Here is a 23,359-nt window from a genome sequence, read left to right as displayed (position 1 = left end):
GCAGCAGCTGCTTTCAGGACACGAAGTGAGTTCATCAGAAAACACAATAGATTCAAAGAAAGAAAATGCATAAGAAATGAACTGTTCAGGGAAGCAATGCTTATGTTACAGGGGGAGCACAGACACCGTATCGCTATTTGAATTCCTTGCTTTCTGAAACAGTCTCATTTTTATGAATGTTCAGCTACGTATCATAGGAACAAAGAGGAATTATTTCTTCCTGTTTCACCAGTCTGGGATGGGTTTATCAAAGAAAAATCTTGCCAGTATCCCTAGGAAGCATAGATGTTGGTAATATATGGGGATATTACAGCAGCTGATAACTAACTGGCTGCTGGTTTATTTTCCACAGGATTGCTGAACAGATAATGGATAAACCAATGTTCTGCCTTGGAGCTCTCCCTTCCAGGCAGAGGAAGTCAGCAGGAGAGACCTGCATTATCAGATCCATCTCTCTGAGCAGTTCATGTTGCACTGGCAGCAGATTTGAGTGGGGAAGTATTTTTTTGCGTTGCTAAAACTGAACTATTTCTGTGGTGGCAGAGGTTGTACATGTCACAGCTGAAAACCTAGAAGAGCTGAGAGGTCAGTTCCAGCCCCAGGCCTCCATCCAGCACAGCAGGGATTTGCACAGGGAGCTCTGGCTGTGTGAATGTCCTGAGCACTCAGCCACGCAGAGAAAATGCTGAATCTTGAAACTTCTTGCTTAGGTTGAAGCACCTTGGTGAACAGCACGCACATAAAGGTCTCAGCAAGCGGTGCTACTCAGTTGCTTTTACTCTTTTGCAATGTGTTCGGCCCCAGTGCAATGGGTGCTAATCTGTCATAGAATCATAGCATCATTAAGGCTGGGAAAGACCTCTAAGATCATCTCATCCATCCCACTCCCACTCTGGACAAGTGTCCAAAGCACTTGGTTTCTTGGTGGAAACAGGACTGTGCGTATGAATAGAAAACATTATCTCATGACTTCTCCTTTACAGCTCAATGCACTCAGATGAAAAGGGATGTATTGGTCATGAGCACAGACAATTTATATGAAAAGGCAGTTAGCTTCCCTTTGGTTTTGTGTTTCCTGAAATAGATTGTATAAAAGGAATCACAGACAGACATCCTGGGGATTGATAAATCATGTGGTGATTTCCTAAGGAGGGAAATGCATCCCCTGTGCCCTCCCATGACCAGTTACCAAGCCCTGAATTACCACTGTTGATTTCCAATGCTTCGTGTGATTAATCTGGCTATATTCTGTAAAGCAAGAGAGCAAGAGGGAGAGAGAGAAAAGGAAACTGCTCACAAAAAACTAGGTTACAACAGCCCTCAGGGTCTGAGTGAAACCAAGAAGAGGAGGAAAGTTCAGCGCTGGGCTGCCAGGCTGGCAAGGACACAACCTCAGCTCCAGCACACAGCATGCTTGGAAAAGAAGCTTTTATAAGCCCTTATGAAAAAGAACTAATGGAAACCAAGTGTTTCTTTCAGGAAATACACGAAGGAAAAGGTTTTCTACAATAAGGGCAGTGAGGCACTGGCACAGGCTGTCCATACAGGTGGTGGATGGTGGATGTCCCTGCAGATAGCCAAGGTCAGGCTGGATGGGCTCAGAATATGGAGATGCGGATGTTCCTGTTCATTGCAGGGGGTTGGATCGATCGTCTTTAGGGGCCTCCTCCAACTCAGATGATGCCATAATGCAACTAGCTCATATAAGAGAGGCCAACACAAACAAAAGGAGCCTGCCATGCAGGGACGCAGCCCAAGCCTTACTCTGCACCCTCAGGTCTGTGTAAGGCAGCAGGGAGGCAGGGGAGCTGGCAGGGCACTGCTCCTTTGAGGCTCTTTGCTGCAAAATACAGCTGGTAGCCACTAAATTCATTGGAAATAATGGGAAAACGATCCTAATTTTAGCCTACAGCAAAAGCCAATCTTGTTTAGCTTTCTATTTGCATCTCTAACTCATAAAAGCATTTACTTTTTTTGTTTTGTTAATTAAAATACAGATCGTTGTACCTTACTAACACAGCACCCTGGTGTAATCTCAGGACTCCACCAGAGCCAGAAGGCTGAAAACTCACTTCAAGTTATTTTTGCCTTCTTATCCTTCTGCAGTGCGTTGTTAAAATATTTTTCATTTTATCCACCATTAAACCCACTGAAGTAGGGAATGGATACCTCACTCACTGCCAAGGGCTCACACTGAGGCAGGATAGGAAGCCTAGATGTACCAGTAAAGGTATAAAATACCTTCCACCAGCAACAGCAGTCAGTAGATACCTAGAGCTCCTACCCTTTCCAGCAACTGATCTTGAATACAAGAAAAAAATACATATTTCTGCAGGTAAATATAGCAGAAAAAAGGAAGAAATTTCATTCTTAGTGACGTGAAGCTCTCGTTTTGTCTGGTTGCTTCAGATGTCACAGCACAGGGCACCCTGGTGGGCGTCTCAGCTTCTGAGACTTTTGCTGGGAGGGAGAATGGCATTATCCAAATTTACCAGGGTGCCCACATGGCAAATTTAGACTTTCAGCTGTCAAATGTGGGTGTATCTTCATGATAAAAACAGAAATACTTCCTGCCACGCTGAGAGATCAGAACAACTGAGAGGCTAATAGAGGTAAAACAGCACCGAGTTCCCTGACACGGCCCTTGGGCATTTGAGCAGATTGGCCTCCAGACAGACTGACTGCATAACCCAGTGTCAATTCCAAAAGAAATAAAGAAGTGTGATTTGGCACAGCCCTGTGAGCGTGCAGTCGGATGCCTGTGCACGTGGGAATCAATGACACACACAAAAAGCTCCACAGGAGCAGGGAATAGGAGACAAAGGTGTTTCCTCACCTGTTTTAAGTGATTACTTCCAAGCTGCTTCATGTCATTCACTGACTTAGAAATAAGCACTAATCTCACATAGCTGAATGTAAGACAGTAGCAAAGTAGCTCAATTACTTATCAGGGAAAAACAACCTTCTTTGATCCATGGTTTTAACATCCAAACCCCCTGTGGTGTCAAGTCCACAACAGACTCAGAGAAATCCCAGACACAGTTTACAAGGAGAAAATGCAATGTCTGAAATAATATTAAATATAAATATATATGTATATTTATACTGATCCTGGGCTCACTGTGTCATACAAACATCTGTGAATGAAGTTCTGTTTAAAAAACAAACATTTAGATGCCAATTGTCAAACCATAGGAGAAGTAAAAGCTCGTGACTTCAGCAGAGATGAAGCAAAGCCACAACCAAAACAGCCTGGGACTCACAGTCCTACACAACGGCTCTGCTGTAAGGATTCATTGCCAGCCTCCAGGCTGCAAGGGCCCTTTTTCACTCAATTACCCCCCTAGGAGACCAATATCTTCTCTGCCACTGGATCCTGGAGAAAGATGAGAGATGAGCTGAAGCTGAAGGAGCCGCACGGTGCTCAGAGCAGGTGGCAGTCACCTGGGATGCTGTGACACCAGGCTGAAAAATGGGCTTCATTAAGAGGCATAAATAAAACATGTCTGATCATGCGTTATTCATGAATTATAGAAAGGGCTGAAATGTAGCCACGCTGACAGAAAAGGAATCACGGCCTTCCCCAGCGTGGTGGTTTGGGCTCAGGGAGCTTTCCTATGCTCACCACTGCCAGGCTTTCCTGGCTGCAGAGAAAGAGCCCATCAGTATTCACTGCAGCAGCCTCTGAGATATCTTCCGCTGTGGAAAGTGCAGATGAGGATAAACCCAAGAGGCAGTGACCATCCTGAAGAATGGGTAGCCAAGCAAAGGTACAACTGAGCATTCAGCCTTAGCTCAACCTCTGCACCACGGCTGCATTTTGGACAGAAGCCTGGCTTCTCTTCTTCTTCTTAACCTGCTTTGGCAGTGGGATTGGACTCTATGATCTCTGGAGGTCCCTTCCAACCCCTACAATTCTGTGTTTCTCTGTGCGTTGGCTGTGCATCAGCTAAATGAAAACTGCTTTGTTTTTTACCAGGTACTCCAGTCTGGAGGATGAATGTACCAATAATGATTGCTACCTGCTCCAGGAATGGATGCTCCATAGGACCCTCCAGTCTCAACACTGGGCTGTACAGTGCTCTGGACTTAGTACTGCTCCACAAGTTGGAAACAGTATTTGCACCCTGGCCCATTTTTCACCTCCCTCCTGATTTTTCAGTTCTATTTCAACAGGAGATCCAAACTATTTCAGTAACTCTTGTGGTGACAAAAACCCAACTGCTGAAATGCTCTACGAAGCACAGCCAGGATGCTTTATGGCACTGTACTGCTGCATGGCAAACACACCAGCACAGCATGCAAGCTTGTTCCCAGATCCTGGGACTGATTTCCATGAAACTACTCACAGCAAAATCGTGCAAATAAAACCTAACATTCTTTTATGCTCATCAGGACATAATAACTCCAGCCCAAAGAACAAGTCAGGACGCCTAAAGGCACAAATATGGTGTCTTTGAAAAAATCTGGATCTCGGTATAGCAGATTTTATTGCAAGTCTCACATTGTTAGACAGTTTCCTGAATACGTTCTTCTTGTTTGTTCATTGGGTTAGGGGTTGGATTTTCTTTGCTTACCTATTTTCACAGTTTGCACTCAAGCACGAGAAAAGAAAGAACAAAAGTAAAAGGACGCATCTAATCCAAACTGAAAAGAATAAAGGGTAGTAAACATGCCCCTGTGATGCTTAGAAGGCTGAAAAGCCCCGAGGTAAGTAAAAGGGAAACAGAACATCTATTTCCTTTCACAAATTTGGACTTCACAATTTTGGCAAGTTCCAAACGACAGCTTTTGACACAGTAACAGCAGAATGACTTTTACTACTCTAATATCATTCACAACACACACTGGAAGGAATCAGAGTGGACAAAAATAAGCATTTTAAGCTCAAGCACCTCAAACCTCCCCTTTTTTTTTCACAATGCAGCAGCAGATCCAGGCCTCTGAGTGCTTCTGCAGGGCCCCTGCCTCAGCTGAAGGATTAAGGGAGCAGCCAGCGCTCACTTAAATTGCTCTAATTTGCTAATTTTTGGCCAACACGTGTATTTGGTTAATGATTTAGAATCTCCACTACTTCTGTTTATTTATTTATAAAACATCGTTGATTTGCTGCAGTAACTGGGGACTATCAGGGAAACCGGCCACCACTCTGCAAACAGCACAATTTGAGCTGGCATGGCCACACACAAACTGCAGCAGCAGGATGCACGGTGGTGACACAGTTATGGGGGGAACAACCCTTCCAGCAGATATTTCCTTCATGGCATTCCTGGCACTTGCTCATGTTATTTGGCTTTTCCAATGGGAAATCCCACTAGTACTGAGGAAAGCTGAATCTTTGTACAGGACAAGGGGCTGTTCCCTGGGGGCTGCTGGCAGCTCCCACAGGGGATAAAGAGGCCCTGAAGGATTTGGGGGCCCTGTGGCAGGGAGGCACTGCCTGTGGGATTAACTGAGCATCCGTCATGCCAGGAACAGCTCAAGGGCTCAGCAAGAGAAGGAAAGCAGGAATCCAAGAGGACTGACAGCAAAAATTTCTCTCTGAAGTGAGGGGATTAGCTGGGGAGGAGCAAGCAGAGCTCGAGGCAGGGTAAGGAAATGCAGCTGGAGGAAAGCTTGCCTAAGATGTGCCTGTGAGAAGAGCTCAGCCAGGGCCCCTTCCCAGAGGATGAGAAAACTTAAAGCTATACAAACCTAATGGCAGCTGACAGCTGAGATTCCAACACGTGTCATACTGTGATCGCAACTAAGTAGAGGGGCAGTCCCCCAGCAGGCAGTGCCACGTGCTCTGGGGATGTGGGGTCACTTTGGGGCCCAGACAAGAGGACAGACAGACAAACATTTGGGCTGGGACATCTGCCACTCCCTTTTATACATCACTCTGCAGACCCTTTGCTCTATCTTCCCTCTTCTCTTAGAAACAAAGGTAGCTGGGCTTTTTAATACCAAGGGACAAATTTGCTGGGATGTAGCAGATAGCCAGGAATTTCGAGCCAGGAGATGGGAAATGCAGCAGGGTTCATTACTTGCTAGCACAGCTCACACCAGCTCCCATCCTTGCTTGCTCCCCAGATATCATGGGCTCATTCTGGTGGCAACAGTGCTTAATGCTTAGTTCTGCTCCATCTTCTGGGAATGTACTTTAAACATCAGCTGTCCCACAACGTACACGACAAGCGTACAACATCTCTCTCTGGCTGTTCGTTTCAAAGCTCTAGTCCCAACAGCCAGTTTCTGCTCAGTTTAATCCTTGATCAAAGCAGTACAACTCAGTCCTGGATTAGTGATTCTCTTACTTAAATCTGTCACTAAGATATGCAGGCGATATAAGGCAATTCTAAACAGTAGAACCAAAGCCACTGCAACTTCATCAGGTAGACCAAAGAGAACACTTGTTTAACCTTCATTACAATCTCTATATTTCCAGTGTTCTGCAGGCAGAAATGAACTTGCTCTTCCTATGTCTCAACTCAGAACAGTCTTTCCTAACTTCCCTGGAAAGCTGCCCAGCAGCAACCTCAACTGGGCAGCCTGGAAGCCAGGTCCAGTAACCACAAATTGGAGAGGGATGAGAGGTCACAGTCCAGCACAAAGAATTCCTCTGTTTCTCAGTGCACACAATGCTGCAGGGTTGTGAGCTGAGTAACTGTCCTGCCTCGGATAAACTTATGCTGAGATACACTTAACACATTGCTGCTTCTCACTTCCCAAATCATCCTGAACTCAGTTTTCAGCCCAGGCACTGCCCCATTATCCTCCCCACCTTCTCATCCCTCCAACCCGTTCCCCTGCTGAAGGAGTGAGGGGGACAGACACCAGATGGCCGGGCAGTACAACAAGGCCAGTTCATGCCCCAGTGCCTCCCCCCGCACAGCCCCAGCTCCAGCAGGAGAGAAACCTTGCAAGACTCTATATGTACCTAAATCTCTTTCACTGCAGTAACAACCGTGGCAGATAGATAGACTATAAACCCTAAAAGCCAGTCAAATACCTCTGAAAAACATATAGCATGCAAGGAAGTAAAATAATCCTATTGCCCCCAGCCCCTGCCAACATATACGAAAACAGAGCCACAGAGTTTCTCCCTCCTGTCCAGCAAAGGAAAAGCAAGCATTCTGGTGGGTACCCTTCAAGTCCCTGCTGCAGGCAGCAGCTCTCTGCTCTCACCATACCTTTATTCCTCCGTTTCACCACCCCAAGCCGGCACTTGAGCGAAACAGCAAACATCTTCCAACCGCAGCCGCCAGCTCCTGCTCACATGGCTCTAATGCTGCTTCTCCCCCCGCACCTCTGCCTGGCTCTGCGAGGGGCTGCTGGCTCTAAATTAATTTATGATTACTGTGAAATGGAGTCGTGCTTTATGGAGTTGCAGAGGGACTGGGAGGGAAGGGTTTGGGAGGAGGACAGCAAAGACAGTGCTAGAGGGGATGCGGACCCTTTCCAACAGGAGTTTTGATGTGGGGCTGTTTTGTCTTGTTATCTTCTCTAGATCAATAAAATCACCAATTAATGTATATATATCTATCTCCAGCCTCCTGCTGGGAAGCTGGCACTGCATTAACATATTCATTTGCAAAGTAACGTTGCTCCCTAGCACATATGGGGTTATGCTTGCACTTCACAAAGCTAATCCTGAGCTTATCAGAACAGAGGGCACAAAAGCCCTGAATTTTATGGGACCAGCTCATCACAAACCCAGCCCCAGTACACATGCTGAGTTTTTAGCACAAGTTTTACAAAAGAAACTCTTCTGCAAAGGAGTGATGATGTATTGGCACAGGCTGTGCAGGGAGGTGGTGGAGTCACCATCCCTGGAGGTGTTCAAGAGCCATAAAAGATGTGGCACTGAGGGTCAGTGGGCATGGTGGTGTGTGTTGATGGTTGGACTTCATGATCTTCATGCTCTTTCCAACCTTAACAATTATATGACTCTATAAAGAACTTTTAGTGACTGTAGAAGCCAGTGACAGCATCCCATAGGACCGAGAGTAAAGCAGTCCTGGGGATACACAGACCACCAGGGAACTCCAGCTCCCCAGACAGTGTGCCTGACACATCCTGATTCTCACCTCCTCCTTGCAGAACTGGGACAACAAACGTTACTAGAATCACAGAGTATCCTGCATTGGAAGCAACCCACAAGGATCACCGAATCCAACTCCTGGTTCCACATAGGACCATCCAAAAATCAGACCATATATCTGAGTGTTGTCCAGATACTTCTCATCTGCTTTAAGACCCAACTGACACCAGGAGTAGTTTGCAGACTTTGTATGGTCTCACCCAATGCTTTTTAGCAGCCAAAAAAGGAAAATATTCCAATCATTCTTTCTGGGGACTGACACTATGGCTGAAGTGGTTCTTAGTACCATCCCACAGTGCCTTACTGAAGCTTATGGGGAAACTCTGAGTGCACGCAAGAAATCTCCACCACCAAATCAGTGCCCAGGGGTTAAAAGGTGCCCACAGAAGATGGACATTTGGGATCTGACTGACACAAAGTCTTGGATTGTCTTTTCTAGCAAACATTTCTGCTGATCACACAGATGACTTCAGAAATCACAACATTATTTCAGGAGACCCTTTAGAGGCACGGCACAGAATAATCCCCTCTTAGCAGAGCTCTGCTTCTGAGCCTTTGCACTTCGTTACCTGGGTCACCATTCACCTTTTCAGGCTGGAAGGACACTTACACCATTTGGTAAGTTCAGACTATGAGGTACCAACACGGAGCCAAAGGAAAGCATAACGTACGCCGACCTAGAAAGCTTTCTGGCAAGCAGGGGGCTGAGAGCTGCTCTGAACACAGGCGGCACAGCACAAACGGCAGTCCCAAAGGAGCCAAGGCTGCATTTCAAATTCAAGAATTCCAATTACAGCCCTCTAAAACTCAATAAGCCCTTAGTGCTTCAGAGATCAATCTTTATGTAACAGCGCCAGAGAATTCCTTCTTGACTCGATCCTGTTTTCCTTAAAACATAGAGTTGAAAGCATTGACAGGTGTGTACATATATATTAAGTATAGATAAATTTAGATGTAATGTACGTATTTAATGCCTTGTACAGAAGATGAAACGCCTGAGCACATCTGAAGTGTGTGGGAAATAGGCTGCTATTGGTACCCAGCCCACGAGCATTGCTGAGCCGGGAATGAGGGGCTGATGCTGAGGTGAGAGATGGGGCCAGGCAGCAGGGCTGACCCTCCTGCACTGCCTCAGCTGTAGGATCCTGAAGCAGCTGATCTCTTCCCTCCTCCTCTTGCCCCAGCTCTCCATCTTTTATCTCAGAGAACTGGACACTGCACCAGGGGTTGTACCCACTGGTGTGTTTCCTGCCACAACACACTGTTCAGGCCTCATCCCTGCAGCACATTTCTCCTTCCTTATCCAGGTGCGGATACCCTTTCCTCCACCATCCCCCCTCTTCCTGCAGAGAAGAAGCTTGTACCCAACATTTCAGCCATGCAGTATGAGTTTGTCTGAGCAACTGGACCTTAAGCTTTGCTGGTACTATTTAACAGCCAGCAAGCCTAGAAATATGGGTGTTACTGGGTTATGTACATCCACACTGTGCCCTAAACGTCCTAGTTTTTGAGACAGAGAGCTGATCCCTAGTTTCCTACCCACAGCTACTTGCTCTTTTTTTAAGTTCCTCTTCTTTCTCTCACCTCTGCTGAGAAGATGAGTCTTCAATTCATTTTGCATGAGATATAGCAGAGGAACTTACATGGCTTGTCCAACCAAAATGGAGAGCTTCAGGTGGGATATCAGGAAAGAGAGAGATATCTCTTCTCAAAGGAACAGGGAGGCACTGACACAGGCTTCCCAGGGAGTGGTGGAGTCACTTGGAGTCATTCAAGAACCATAGAGATGCAGCCCTGAGGGATGTGGTCAGTGGGCAACATTGGTGGTAAGTGGGCAGTTGGATGATGATGTGAGAGGTCTTTTCCAACCTTAATAATTCTATGAAAGCATTATTTGACACCAGACTGCACCCGCTGTAACGATGCTGAATTGCCAATCAACAAATAAGACCAAAGGAGAAGTGCCGTTCCTTCCTCTCTCTGGGTTCATCACTGGAATTTAAGCACGTTTGGATACAAAGGTCTGGTATTCCCTCCTCTGAGAGCTGCAGAGAACTTGGCCAGCCAGGGGAATTGCCTGGATGTCTCAGGACAATTGGCTTAACCTCAGAGGAAATTCCAGTCACAAACAAAGCACAGCTGTTTTTCTTCAATACTGAAACAAACGTGTTTTCAGCTCTCCTGCACATAAATCCAGCCCTTGTTTCAGCTAAGGAAATGGCTGTAGGGACACTGGTCACCAGAAGCACACAATGGAAGGAGTGAGAAATGCAGCAGTTAAAGTAAGAGGATAAAAGAGCATTTGTATAATGGGAAATCTATTAGCATTTATCAAGGCTGGTATTTGAAGTGGCTCTGCCAAGCCTCAGAATCCATTGCAAATAATGCCAGAGGTTAATGAAAACTGATATACACCGAGCATCACAAAAATAAAGCAAAATGCAGTGTGATTAATGAATATACAGGATTCAGAATATACGTGTATGCTTCCATGAATATCTGGTAATGATTAGACTTCTTTTATAACTGCAAATTATGGAGGAATAGAAGGGAAGAAAACAGTCCTCTATTCATGTAAACATTCAGAAAAACCTATCAGAACAAAATTAAAGGAGCAGTAACTATTCTGAGTGGAGCTTACTTGAAATTAGTTCATTCCTTCCAAGAAGTTGCCGTACAGTTTGTTCCCTTCCTCTGCAGTAATAATGCAAAGCCCTGTGTGTCTAATCCATATCCCGAAAATTACACATTGTACTCAGGGTTTTAAAAGCCAGCACGTCTCTTGCAAACAGGTGCAGTTATGGATGAACACATTACCATTACAAATACCAATACCACTGCTGTTGGGAATTTCTTCATGTTATTTTCATCTCCTCTTCACTAGTTTGAAGGATGTTCTGAGTTCATTTTATACAGGCATCGATTCTTTATGACTATGGGTACAGACAGTGGGAAAGCCAATACAACTGAAGGTTTTCTTTTTCTTTACCTTAGATATTTGCACAGTGTCTGCAAAAATGTATAAAAAGACACTACCAGTACTGGGCTTACAGCCATTTTATCATCACTACGGATCAGAATGGGTTGAACTGCTTCACCAGTGTACACCTTTCATTAGAAAAGAAAGGACAATAAAGTTCACTGCGATGGCTGTGCTCAAGAAACAACACGTGAGTAACTCCTAATTGGAGTGATTTCAGGTCTCGACAGAAAAAGGTACGAATTTCTGCTCTTTTAATACAGCACTTTGTTACCTTTGGTAAACAGATTTTGTTGTATGACTGTCCAGAAAAAAGAACATGTAGAAAGCCATGCAGTGATAGACCGAAGATCCCTCTCAAAAATATGAATTCAGTAATGCACATGGAGATAAGCCACCACAATTAGCAGACAACAGATCTCCCCAAAAGAGTTTGGGAGCTCTTTGAGAGAGGCAGAATCAAACAGCATTGGCCAAACATGGCATTAAAGCACTTGGAGACGAGCAGTCTGTCAGATAAGCAAGCTAGATCAATGCGGAAACAGCAAATCCAATGCAGTAACATCTTGAACCAAACTCGGGCTGAGTCAGTCTATCACAATCAGATATTCCCCGGACTCCTGGAGATGACTGGGCTGCACATTAGGGATGTGGGATGTTAGGCTGGGGGTTCAGACTGAGAGCTCAGCAAGGTTGGACTCCTTGCATGCTCACTCTGCCCATAGCAAAGGCTGGGGTAGACGCCTTGACACACTGACACCTGTGCTGCTTTAACTGATGATCCTTAATGAGTGAGCCCAGTGACAGCATGAACAACGAATGCTCTCATTGAAACTATGCTCGATTAGTAGACAATTCCCAAAAGGAAATGGTCTAAATTATGCTGTACAACTACATCACCTGGCCCTAATTAGCGAGGCTGCAGCCTTCCCCTGCGTGATGCCACAGCCTCCAATTGAGCAACAACAGGGGGTAAGTTTGATCTGGCACCATTAGGTTTAATTACCCTGACAAAAACTTAGGAAAGTGACAGTCTGTCATGAAACAGATTTCAGCTAAATAGACAAACAGGTTTCAGTCATTAACCTTCACCCTCGGGGTTCTGAAAGCCTTTTTTCTTTTCTGTATCTGTGGGTGAATTCTCTGACACATTCTCTGAATATCTCATGCAACTTCTTACAAATCCAGCAGCTCCACAGAAGGTCCCATGATAGGAACTGAGCAGTTCTCTTTCAGCTACATGCAGCCATTTCCCTGAATAAGAACTTCCCCGGCCTCGTCCAGCTGCCCAGCACAAGGTCCATTGGATGCAATGGCATCCAATGCCCCAGTCTCATCAGCATTTCAAAAGTAACACAAGGACTGCACGCCAACCCAAATCATTGAGATGCTTGTGATTTGGATAAACTGGGACTAGAATACAGTGAAGGTGGTTGTAAAGACAAGGGAAGGCTAAAGGTGGTGGCTGTGCGCTGCTTCCCAGTTTGTCCTTTCCATAACTCACACCCCACTATGACAGGAAGGCTGAATGCATACAATTTTATGGACACTTTTCAGCAATTCATGTGGGAGAATGATGTTTGGATTATATTCCAAAGCAAAGAAAAAGGCGTATTTAAGTAATCACACCTCTGTTGTTTTATTATTTTTTTTTTTAAGCTTCTAACTGGAGCCCTATCAATATTACTTAGCCATCTCCTAGTATCATCAATTTATCAGCTGACAAGAAGTTCCAAACAACTCATCTGTAAAATTATTCTATTGTTTTTCGCTGGAAGTGTTTCAGCTGTGATGCTGCAGTCTTATCAGCATCCACAGCAAGCCAAAAACCCAGGTCCTGGATGCTCAGCGTTTGCACAACACCAGAGCATAAGAGCAGGTACCCACTTGGAAATGCTACAGCAGTAGCAGTAAATAGCAGCTATTTAATTGCAAGAGAAAACTGCAGAGACTTGAAAATTGGGTTAGGATTGCTGTGTTATCCCAGACAGCAGTGAACAAAGTGGTGCTGCCTATTTCCCCTGGTAAGAAACGTGGCCTTGCAGGTGGAACACCATTGCCCAGATTGATCCAAAGCCTATATTATATTTTTTCCTGAAAATGCTGAAACCATTCTCTAGTAATTAAATGGCACAGTATGTTTGCTCAATCTGCAAATCCATGGACAAGGCATCAGTCTTTCCAAGGAGACCGCTGAGTCTCCTGAAGCAAGAAATTAAAATAGTCTTATCTCCGTGCACTGCACTGCTTGCTCTGACTGCCAATTGAGTCAGGAGAATGAAAGCCTCTTGCAGACGTGGGCTGCAGATGCCAGCATAGACGGGGTCACACTGAGCCTTCATGTATGTTCTCCCAACTGCTTTCTCACTGTACGTTACTTTGCTGCTGTGCTAATGAAGTAATTAGTTAGTAACAGCCTGAGACAAGTTAGCACGCCAAAGGGCAGAAGTCATTTCCTTTTAAGCAGGTTCTCATTACCCCGCTTAAGTGCCAGCTGCAGTCTTTTAACTGAGTGCTGTGAGGAGATAATACACAAATGCAGCCGTTACTTACAGAGCACCATCACTCCTCCCTGCCCAAGAAGGATGCCAGGAAAGCTCTGCGGTGACTGCAGTGTGCAGCTTAGCTTTGGAATTATAAACTGCACCACTTCAAGCGTATTATATTGGGAAATGTTAAATTATCGTGCAGGATCCATACTGTTCCTGCCTGGAAACATAGGTAGCATGTTTTGCTGTGGTCTTATTTCAGATTACTACGGATACATTGGTGAAGTTTTTGGCCTGCGTTTTTACAGGACATCAAATTAAATTATCTTTGTCCACCATCAAACCTAACGACCACATTCAGCATGGCATATAACTGCCATTACCTTCTTGCCTGCAAAACAGCCACTCCAGTTTACTCTGGCAGAAAACCTGCTCATCGGTGGTTTGTCCCAGTATTGCACTGGGAACCAACAGTAGAGCAGGGAATTGAGCCCAGCCCTAATTAAATGCATACATCCATCTGAAACCTCATCAGTAACTTTCCCTGTTTTAGCATATTTCCCTTCACACAAGGCCTGATTTTTTTACCCCATTCAACAGGAGGTGCAGATTTGCCAGCCTACAGTTATCAGACCCAGAGCCACGCTGCTGCAAGGTGACCCAACGCTCACTCTTCCAAAATTGACAGCACCCGTAATCAACTACCGACTTGTTTGTAAATGCTTAAATCATAGTAATTACCATCATGATGGCATAATTAAAAATTGATGTAATCTCACTGACAGGTGGTATTTTGCAAAGCACTTACCATCAATTTAATACTTTCCACTAAGGGTGGATACCTTACTTTTGCCATCCAAGGGATGCTTCAAGAACTTCAGCTCCCATGTCAGCAGTCTTCAGGCCTCGTTTATTATCCCTACTGCTGAAGTACCCATCACCCCAAAACCACCACATCTCCCTCACCCAGGAATTGCTACGCACATTTCTATAATCAGCAACATCAAACTCACTCCCAGCCCATTGCAAAGGCCACAGTTTCACTACATGAGTGTTCACATACATGGTCGTGAAGAAAAAGGCCATCTGTCTCATTGCACATTTTTACTCTTCTCCACTTCCTGAGCATATCTTAGAGGTGACTGCAATAGAAGGAGTGGATTGACCGGACTACATCAGTCTTATAAAAGCACAAACCTGCAGCTGTGATTTAGCCTCTCCAGCACTCCGCATTACATGAAAGGTGAGCAAGACACAAAGAAATTTATGGGAAGCTTAAGGACGTGTGAGTGTATTTATCAGGGCAAGATTACAGAGATTTAAGGAACTCATCTGCTTTTTCTTTTTGCAAATATTAGCCTTCAGCAAAGACATGAAAACATTTGTCTTTATTCCAAAGAGGATATTATCAGCTAATTAATTTCTAGCACCAAACAGTCCAGATGAAGAAGGGTTTAATTGCTGAAAATGTTGAAACAAAGTATTTTCGCAGCGAAAGTTGTGTTTGGCTACAGCAGCTTGATTCTGTTTGATCAAAAGCTTTCTCTGTACAATAGCCCTTGCTGGAAGGTAGATATCCCACAACCAAATGTGAGCTTTCAGTCACCTTTGAACCCCCAGTGTTTGCCAGCAATCCACTTTCTGCAGTGCAGGACATGCAAGTGGGGTGCCCAGGTGGAGGTACAAATAATGCAGCTCCACAACCCCAATAGCAAGGAGGGAGATGCTTTGAAAGGGCACCAGGCTCCACTTAAGAAATACAGCTTTCTACTTCTATAGGTCACCACGGGGGAAAATTAGAAAGGTGGGGAAAAGGCAGCTCCTTTTAGCTCAACAGACTGGTTTACATCTTGTGATAAGAACTGCTAATAGTTGCTTCATTTATGGTGAGCATGCTACTATGGGGCATAGGCATACAGATTATTGACGTCTCCAGCCTGCTCCCTTCTTCAGGATCCTTTGCCTTTAGCTACATGTGTCCCTGCCTCAGTGCTATTAACCCTGACTTCTTCATTGCCAAAAGTGAACCCCTGCTTTTGAACCCCTTTCCACCAGCACAGTCCTGCTCCCATGAGCTCCTCAATGCTACATCCCAGCACAGGGGCAGAACCTGCAGCAGGTTACACCTTGGCTGATCACAGCCCTCCAGCACTATCCCTGGACAGATTTCCATATAAAAGCAGCAAGCATTTATTTAGAGGTTCCACAAGACACTATTTCAGCTACCACCACTTTTACTGAACAATATCTCCACCCTTTGGGGTACGTGAAGCTATTTAAACAGCTGCATTTGAAGAAGAGAAACATAGGAATGCGGAAATCTCTTCTTCCAGCATCTGAATTTATTGCTGGAAATGAAGTTATCAGCTCTGCAGTGATTTACTGCTGTACAACGAAACCCATGAGATATGAACAGAGGAGACAACCCTGCAGGACAATAAATTGCCACAAACCAAACTGTCGTCATGAAATACATAAAAACCTTGTGAAAGCAACCCCAAAGATGGAACACAGAGGACCTTTTGGCAGCTGCTTTTCCACTGGCAGAGGTTGCAGGCAAAGGGGAGATGGTAAGTTCCTGGCCTCCTCCCAGCCACAGCTAGAATGGGATGGGGGCTGGAACACCCTGTGGCTTCCCACAAGCTTCCATCCATGGTATCCAGAGCTTAAACCCCTAAAGCCCAAAGGTTTCCAAATGTAATCAAGATTTATCAGATCCAAAGGCACCTACAGCACCCAAACACTTTGGATGCCCCAGACATACAGCTCTGTATTCTGATGTTGGTATAGTCCCACTGGTGACCAATGACCCACGTGAAGGTGTTTGCTTTCACCCCAGGGAGGTCTGAGAGGAGCCCAGCAGCAACCATTTTGGCTCCTGATCTCCTTTGCTTGCCAGGGCCACATCTCTGAGGGTCCTCGCAACCCTCCAAGCCTGATCTCTCCTAGACTTCAAAGCCACAAGAAACGCAGGAACAATGATGGGCAGCTCAGCCAGTGGCCTCAAGAGGATGGCTCTGTTTTAATTATGTGCCTGGGGGATTTCTTGTGGGAGGATGAAGCAACTACATCTGGCATCACTTAGCAATGCAACTGTGGGGATTTAACACGTGATCTGAAAGGCTGAGCATTGAACCTTTGAATGCATTTATTTAAATTACAAGTTGAATAGCTCTGTATTTCTAAGGCTGTTATTTACATTGGTGGGGTACTGGTACAGGCTTCCCAGAGAGGTGGTGGGTGCCCCCCATCCCTGGAGACACCCAAGGTCAGGCTGCCCTAATCTGTGCACCTAATGGTGCTGTAGGTGTTTGTGTTCATTGCATGGAGGTGGGACCAGATTGTCTTTAAAGATCCCTACCAACTATGATTCTATGAACATCAGAAGAAAAACTACCTCAGCTCTTAGAGTGGTTGGAATAAAAATGAATAAATAAAAAGAATCGCCTCCGGTATAGATTTAAATACCCTATTGCATTACTGGGGTGTAGATTTATATTCAGAGTCGTAGTGTGGCACAAAGAAAGTGACTGTGGACCAGTTCCCCATCCCATACCAAATTTCGCTTTCCCTTGAGGATAACGGGTGATTTTCCAAACAGCCCCTTTGGTGCGTCTGCCTTTCTGTGCGGATGCCACAAATCCAGGCAACTCAGCACTGCTTTGAAACAGTGGGAACAAAACAAAGAAATCCAGAGAGACTGTCCGTGGGGAAAGGCAAGGAGCCACAAGAAGATAAAACGAGAAGCAAAGAGGAATCCTTATGAAAATGCATGAGATGTGCAAAACTGACAGGCCAATTAAACAAGCCTAAATACAATCAGAGATTATCCCAAGCCACTGTCATGTCCTATTGTTCCCCACATTCCCTTTGTCCCCCTCCTCAACATCCACAGGAGCAGCTCAATGGCCGCCCTCATCTCCCCAACCAGAGACAACTGCACAAATTGCAGCTCATGGCTCCTTGCTTTTATCTTGGTGCATGCTGCTTCCTTACCCATCCTAGGCCAGCTGCTGACATTTCTGCAGAGTGCACACGACTGCTGAGAGCCTGCGGGGAGCAGAGGCTGCCTGACGCTTCTGCAAACACCGTGCTAATCTGTTTAAGATATTAGAATCCTATATGTGTGTTTTTAATAATAAAGGCAACATTTAGATGCTGCCAAGGTATCAGAGAGACGGCGGCACACACAGAAGAGCCACCTCCACCATATAAACAATGGAAAATGCTCCCTTATCTTTTCATAGCACTTAGGCCTCCAGGCTGCAAAATAAATGATTGCACTCATTTACATTTTATTGTGGAGATATAACTGGCTGGAATAACTGCCAGCAGAGAGCCCGACTGCAGGAATGCATTATTTTTCTCCCCATTTGCCTTAACAGATGTGGTTTTTTTCTGGCAATCCATCTCTATCACTGCTAGTGAGATGGCAAAAGGGGCATTAACCCACAGACTATCTTGCATTTAGGTTAAAAAAAAAAGGCATCAGCTTCTAGCAAAGCCTCTCACTAATGAGTCATAACAGAGAAGAGACTGTGAAAGGGGGTCTCCACCTGAGTCATATCCAGGCAGTAAAGCTGGCACATTTGCTTCCCATAAGCCTACAAGCAACATACAGGACAGAAGCCAGCCCACTCAAGACATCCTCAGCTTAGCCAGTCACCCCTGCTTCCCTTACAGCCAATGGGGAGGAACAGGCTCTCTGTAGACCAAACTTGAGTTGAAGATGGTCGCTTTGGGCTGAGAAGCACCGGTTCCTCTCCCCTCTCTGCTATTTCCTTCCTTTCTTGTTTGTTGATCAGCTCAACTAAAAACGATGTGAGAAATATCACAAGAAGTTCAAGCAAAAATAATTGAACTGTATTTCAATGGAATAAATAGTGGCACAAACAAATCTCAGACTCTTGAACTACCTGACAAGGTTAAACAGGAGAAAGCCCAGGCAACTGGAAGTGGAATGAGTGAATAAAATCAGGTCAGATCAAGTCCTGCTACAAACAAGGATGACCCAGTCAAGGATGGATGTTCTATACCTGCCGTAGGTGACTGCAAAAAGCAGAGAGACCTCAAAGAGACCACAGAAAAAGAAGATCTGATCCCACTGGGATAACAGCGAGCCCCAGTAAATTATTTCTATGCTGGGTTGCTTTAGGACTGACCCATAATGCAGAGAAAAATGGCAAGGCATGATGGACTACAGTTTCCTGATTGCTAAGATGCAGTAAAAAAGGCAATACATCCAAAAGCAAAAAAGGAGATCATGAGCTGTGCATGCCCCCCTCACCCCAGTATCTGCAGGCTTTCTACCACTCACCCACATCATTTGAACTGCTCCTGCATTAGGGATTTAGCAGAAACCATTTTTCATGTGGAAGTTGAAGCAGACAGCAGAGATGTTACCAGGATGGACTACCATGGCACAAACCTGGGTCTTGAGCTCAGAGGCCATGCCCAGCCCTGCCCCAACCTGTGCAGCTCTGGGCAAGCTCCCAAGTCCCCAGCTGCCAGCAAAACCTTGCTGCCAAAGGGATGCTGCTGGAGCAGGGCCATAGGGCACTTCAGGGCAGCACTCATGAAAGCAACTCAGAAGAGCAAGGTGGATGAAAAAGAATGAGCCAATAAAATGTTCAAAAGCTGCAACACTACTATTGCAAACAAACTATCAAATGTGACAGTGAAATGAACAGTGACCTACATTCAGCATGAGCGTAGCTTCCTCTCATGTAGTTTCATAAGCATTCTGTATCCCTTTGATGCTGGCAGTGTAGAACAAAGGAAGCACAGCCTCATGACCAAGGGCACAGCCCCTCACATTTTCCCTCTGCTGGGTCACTGCCATGCACGCAGTTTAAGCACATCAGGACCATGCCAGTGGGTACAGTAAATGCCCCTCTCTCAGTTCTGGGCTCCTCCTGTTTGGCTTTTGTACAGAGAGGCTAAAAGCATTATAATTTTCAATGATACTGCAGCCACAGCACAGTTTACTTGGAAGATAAGGATGGATATAACAGGACTTGGGTCCAGAACAGCTTTGGCTTGCAGACAAAAGCATCCCTCAGAGAAACAAATGTACCCATTCCCCACTGCTTTTCTATCACACGAATATACAAACATCCAGATTTAAATCAAAGCAAGACATGCCAAACACAAACCTCCCTGAGCTGCACGCTTTCCCAGCACTTTTAGGAACACCATCCCACCAGAAGAAAACTCTTCACTGTCCCCACTCTGCAGCTGAACAAACCACCACCCACACAACCCACAGAAGGTTCCTGAAGGGTTCCCAACCATCCCAGTTCCCTGCCCTCACCACTTCTTCCAACAATAGTTTTAAGGTTCTGAGAACTGTGACAGCCCTGGCTGGCTGTAGGAAGATCTCCTGTCACATCAGCGATGGATACTAAGCACAGGCATGCTATCTCCAGGTAAGCAGGAGCATCCCTGCTTCCTTACCACCGGTACAGAGGTGCAGGTGGCACAAACCACCTGGGTCACAGAGTTCCCGGCCTTCCCCTTCCTCCTCCACCCTCAGCTCCTCTCTCCATCTCCTCCTCCTCCTCGACGACTTCTTAATGATCTTCAACACCTTGCTGACTCGATTCATTTGGTCCCACAGCCACAGAGAGGGGCTGGGATTGCCGTGGCTGTGCCTCAGCAGCTTCCAGCAAAGCAGGGACAGGCAGAAAGCAGGCAGGTCACTGGGAGGCACAGAGCACTCTGCATGCATGCAAGCCTCTGTGTCAAAAGCTGCTTTCCACCCAAAGAGAGAGTTTTGGGTGCTGATGGGAGCAGAGGGGGGGGAAGGAGGGAGAAGGATTTCTTTTGCCTCTGTCCATCCAGAGCTCTTGCAGACAACAAGAGGAGGCATTTCTTATTCTGACGACTTGGGAAAGCTCATAACTCACAGGGGCAGCAGATCCTGTACAGGGCTTTCAATTTCTGCTTTTGACAATACATGCATTCTGGCAGATTTCAAATGCTCCTCAGGCGAGAGTCAGCATCAGCTCAGAAGCAGCAATGATTCTTCAAGGAAAAAAAAAAGGAATTCTGGCTTCATTTCAAAGATTAGAAATAACTAACACAGACAGCAAATAATAGCCGCAACTAAGGGAAATGTTAAAAACCTGTATGCTGTGCAGGAAAGAAACTCGGCCTTCCTAGATTTTAATAATTACTTGCATTTATCCATTCCCTTTCTGCAATCACTTTTCTCACTGACACCTTTGCAGAAGAGTAATTTCTCCAGTTTCCTACAGACACAGAGAATGGCTCCATTTTGGCACAACAGCTGAATGAATCCCTGCAAACACCCTCTCTGCCTGCTTTGAAAGTGAATTGGGCTCTCTGAACATTTGAAATAGTTCACAGTCTTTGAATATTTTCAACAATCCTCTGGTGTTCTTGAGCAGACTTCAGCAGGTGCCCATGGCACCTATACAGGCCCATAGCTGTTCTCAGATGTGTTCTTCTCTCCCTCATTTGGGTGGTAAGAACTTCCCAAAGCAATCTCCCATCCACAGTGAAATCCAAAGATTGAGAGCTCAGAGTCCTGTCCACTGTTACTATGTCAGTATTGCAGACCAAATATCCATCTGAGTTGCCTCCTGAAGGAATTGAAAGGTCTCCCTTTCTGGGCGATGTCCTGTCCAGACAAGGTGGTGGGATTAATGGAATGGAGAGGTTCTCCAAACAACCACGTGTGGGGTGGGCACAGTTCTGCCAGGCAAAAGGACCAGGAGCTCACTAATATACCTAAAACTCCTCTTAGAGCAATGCAATTAAGAAAAAGCCCTGCAGTAAACAGTATTAATGGATGTACAAATTAAATTGCCATGCACTTTAAAGCATTATAAATAGGGCCACTCCTCTCCCTGCTGAACAAGGTGCAGCTCACACAGTTCTATCCCAGCCAGGTCACGGCCAGCTCAGCCCTGAGCCCGTGCATACATCCACATCTGTACTGCTGCAGAGCACAACCCAGCAGTAAGCTTTAGTAGATAAAGTCTTGTCTGCTCATTAAGCCCCAGATTCTAATGAAACAGCGCCAAACAAGCAGCACCCCAGGAAACTGTGATGCTCCCACACATCCCTTGGGGGAAGAATTCTTCCACTTCCACTGCATATCGTCCACGATTGCTGCTAACATGCATGTCCTCTACAAATGGGGGCATCCATCCTTATGCAGTCATAGAATGGCCTAGGCTGGAGCAGACCTTAAAGACCATCTAGCTCTAACCCATCTGCCATGGGCAGGGCTGCCACACACTAAATCAAGCTGCCCAGGATCCCAGCCAACACAGCCTCAAATGCCTCCAGGGCAGGGGCAGGCTGTACCCCAGGTCCTGCTCCCCTCTGCATAGTGGGAGAGGTGGCACAACTCAGTCCTGTCCTTATCCAGATGATCCCCATCTATCTCAGCCCCACTTCAGACTTGTTCCGTTTCCTTTCCTGTGGAGGATGGCTGCAATCTTTCACATATTCCTCATCAGTGAGATTTATGAGTACAATTCCATTTTATTTTGATGGTTAATACTAGCACTAATGCTGCTGCCATGTCTACATAATTAATAATGAGACTAATAATGCCAAACCAATCTAAGAGTTACTTTATTGGCCTTCGATGTCATTTGTTAGAGCTGACATAACCAATTCAATTTGTTGTTCATACTGAGTCACTGTTCCCACTTACTCATAAACTGGATTTGGGCTGTACAGAAGCCTGAATTCCATGTTCAGTAAGCAATGCTACAGAGGTTGATCTGAGGGTGATGCTGTAATTAATATTCTGGAGAACTGCAGTAATACAGGAAAACAAGACTGCACTGAGCAACATAAAAGATTTCACTGGAATGAGCTTTTGAGGGACCAAAGAGTCCTTATGCCACAACATGCACATGCCCCAGGTCTGTAGGCATTATTGCACTCAGGTCAACCCTCCCTGCTGCAGCATCATGCAGGACAAATGGAGAAGGAAAACTGCCTTTGGTGCAACTTCGCTGTCTGCCTTAACATTACAACATCGACAGAGCTGCTGCTCTCTGCCGGTCCTGTTTCCACAATAAAGTAATCAGGAGATCTCTTAATAGCCTGTTTTGGAAAAGTTCTTTATGGGCAGCCTGATGGCTAATCCCACAGACTGCATTCATATTGCTTTCAAACTTTATTCTACAGTCAAGGCAGCAAGTTGTGCCTTTTTCACCCAAAGGCTGAAACCACTGCTTCCAAATGCTAAGGATTTAAGGGCTGAAAAATCATTCAGAGCCATTCAGTAAGTACTGTCAGGACTGGAAACACTTTGGTTTGAATTCAGGCAATCAGGTGCTCTTTTGTGTTCTATTCCCACTTTTCTTCACCTTCAGTTTCTCACAGATGAGCTCAGGTCCTCTGGTTTGAGCCAAAATTCAGGTGGAATTCAGGAAAGTTCAATAATAACAGTTTAATATCTCTACGTTAATCTAAACTTTACTTTTCCTTGCTTTTCCAGTCACAGTCCTAGATCAGTAGCATAGCAGCCATTAAGTGTTTTCCAAAGCAAGCCTCACATCTTCAATTTGGTCTGGATATAGCAGTTTTATTTTTGTGCTAAATGACAGGGAACAGCATTAGCACAAGGGTCATTATGTGAGTCAGCAGCATGCAGCAGCTGCCTCTCACCCAACAAGAGCAAGAACACGCTCCTGCTCTGCCTCAGCCTAAGCAACACTTCTCTCTCCAAGCTCCTGCCCAATCCCACCCCTGGCAGCTGAGCTGTCCTACACACCACAGGATCCCAGAATATTCTGAGCCAGCAACCCATGCACAGGT

The 23,359-nt window shown here is 45.5% G+C and overlaps 1 protein-coding gene across 13 annotated transcripts in view; it reads right to left on the bottom strand.

Moving 5' to 3' along the window:
- Positions 1 to 23,359, bottom strand: part of GRIP2 (glutamate receptor interacting protein 2) — a 205,773-nt gene that overhangs the window by 90,658 nt on the left and 91,756 nt on the right. For 6 of the 13 annotated variants that reach the window (XR_014934833.1, XM_085516838.1, XM_015875366.3 and 3 more), the window contains exon 1: positions 20,009 to 20,174. The exons of 5 other annotated variants lie outside the window; for them this stretch is intronic. Coding sequence is in view for 7 of the 8 variants with exons in the window: in XM_085516838.1 (XP_085372964.1) it covers positions 20,009 to 20,159 (151 nt within the window). In the remaining variant the exon portion in view is untranslated. Of the gene's footprint in view, positions 1 to 7,172; positions 7,325 to 20,008; positions 20,175 to 23,359 lie in introns of those variants that run through there. 2 more of the 13 variants (XM_085516840.1, XM_085516843.1) reach the window with 2 other exon arrangements.

Source organism: Coturnix japonica, chromosome 15 (assembly GCF_054131305.1).
Source record: "Coturnix japonica strain WE chromosome 15, WE-NBRP24, whole genome shotgun sequence".
NCBI classification, from domain to species: Eukaryota; Metazoa; Chordata; class Aves; order Galliformes; family Phasianidae; genus Coturnix; species Coturnix japonica.
The sequence above is the reverse complement of the archived record's forward strand: the minus strand, read 5'-3'. Positions and strand labels throughout refer to the sequence as shown.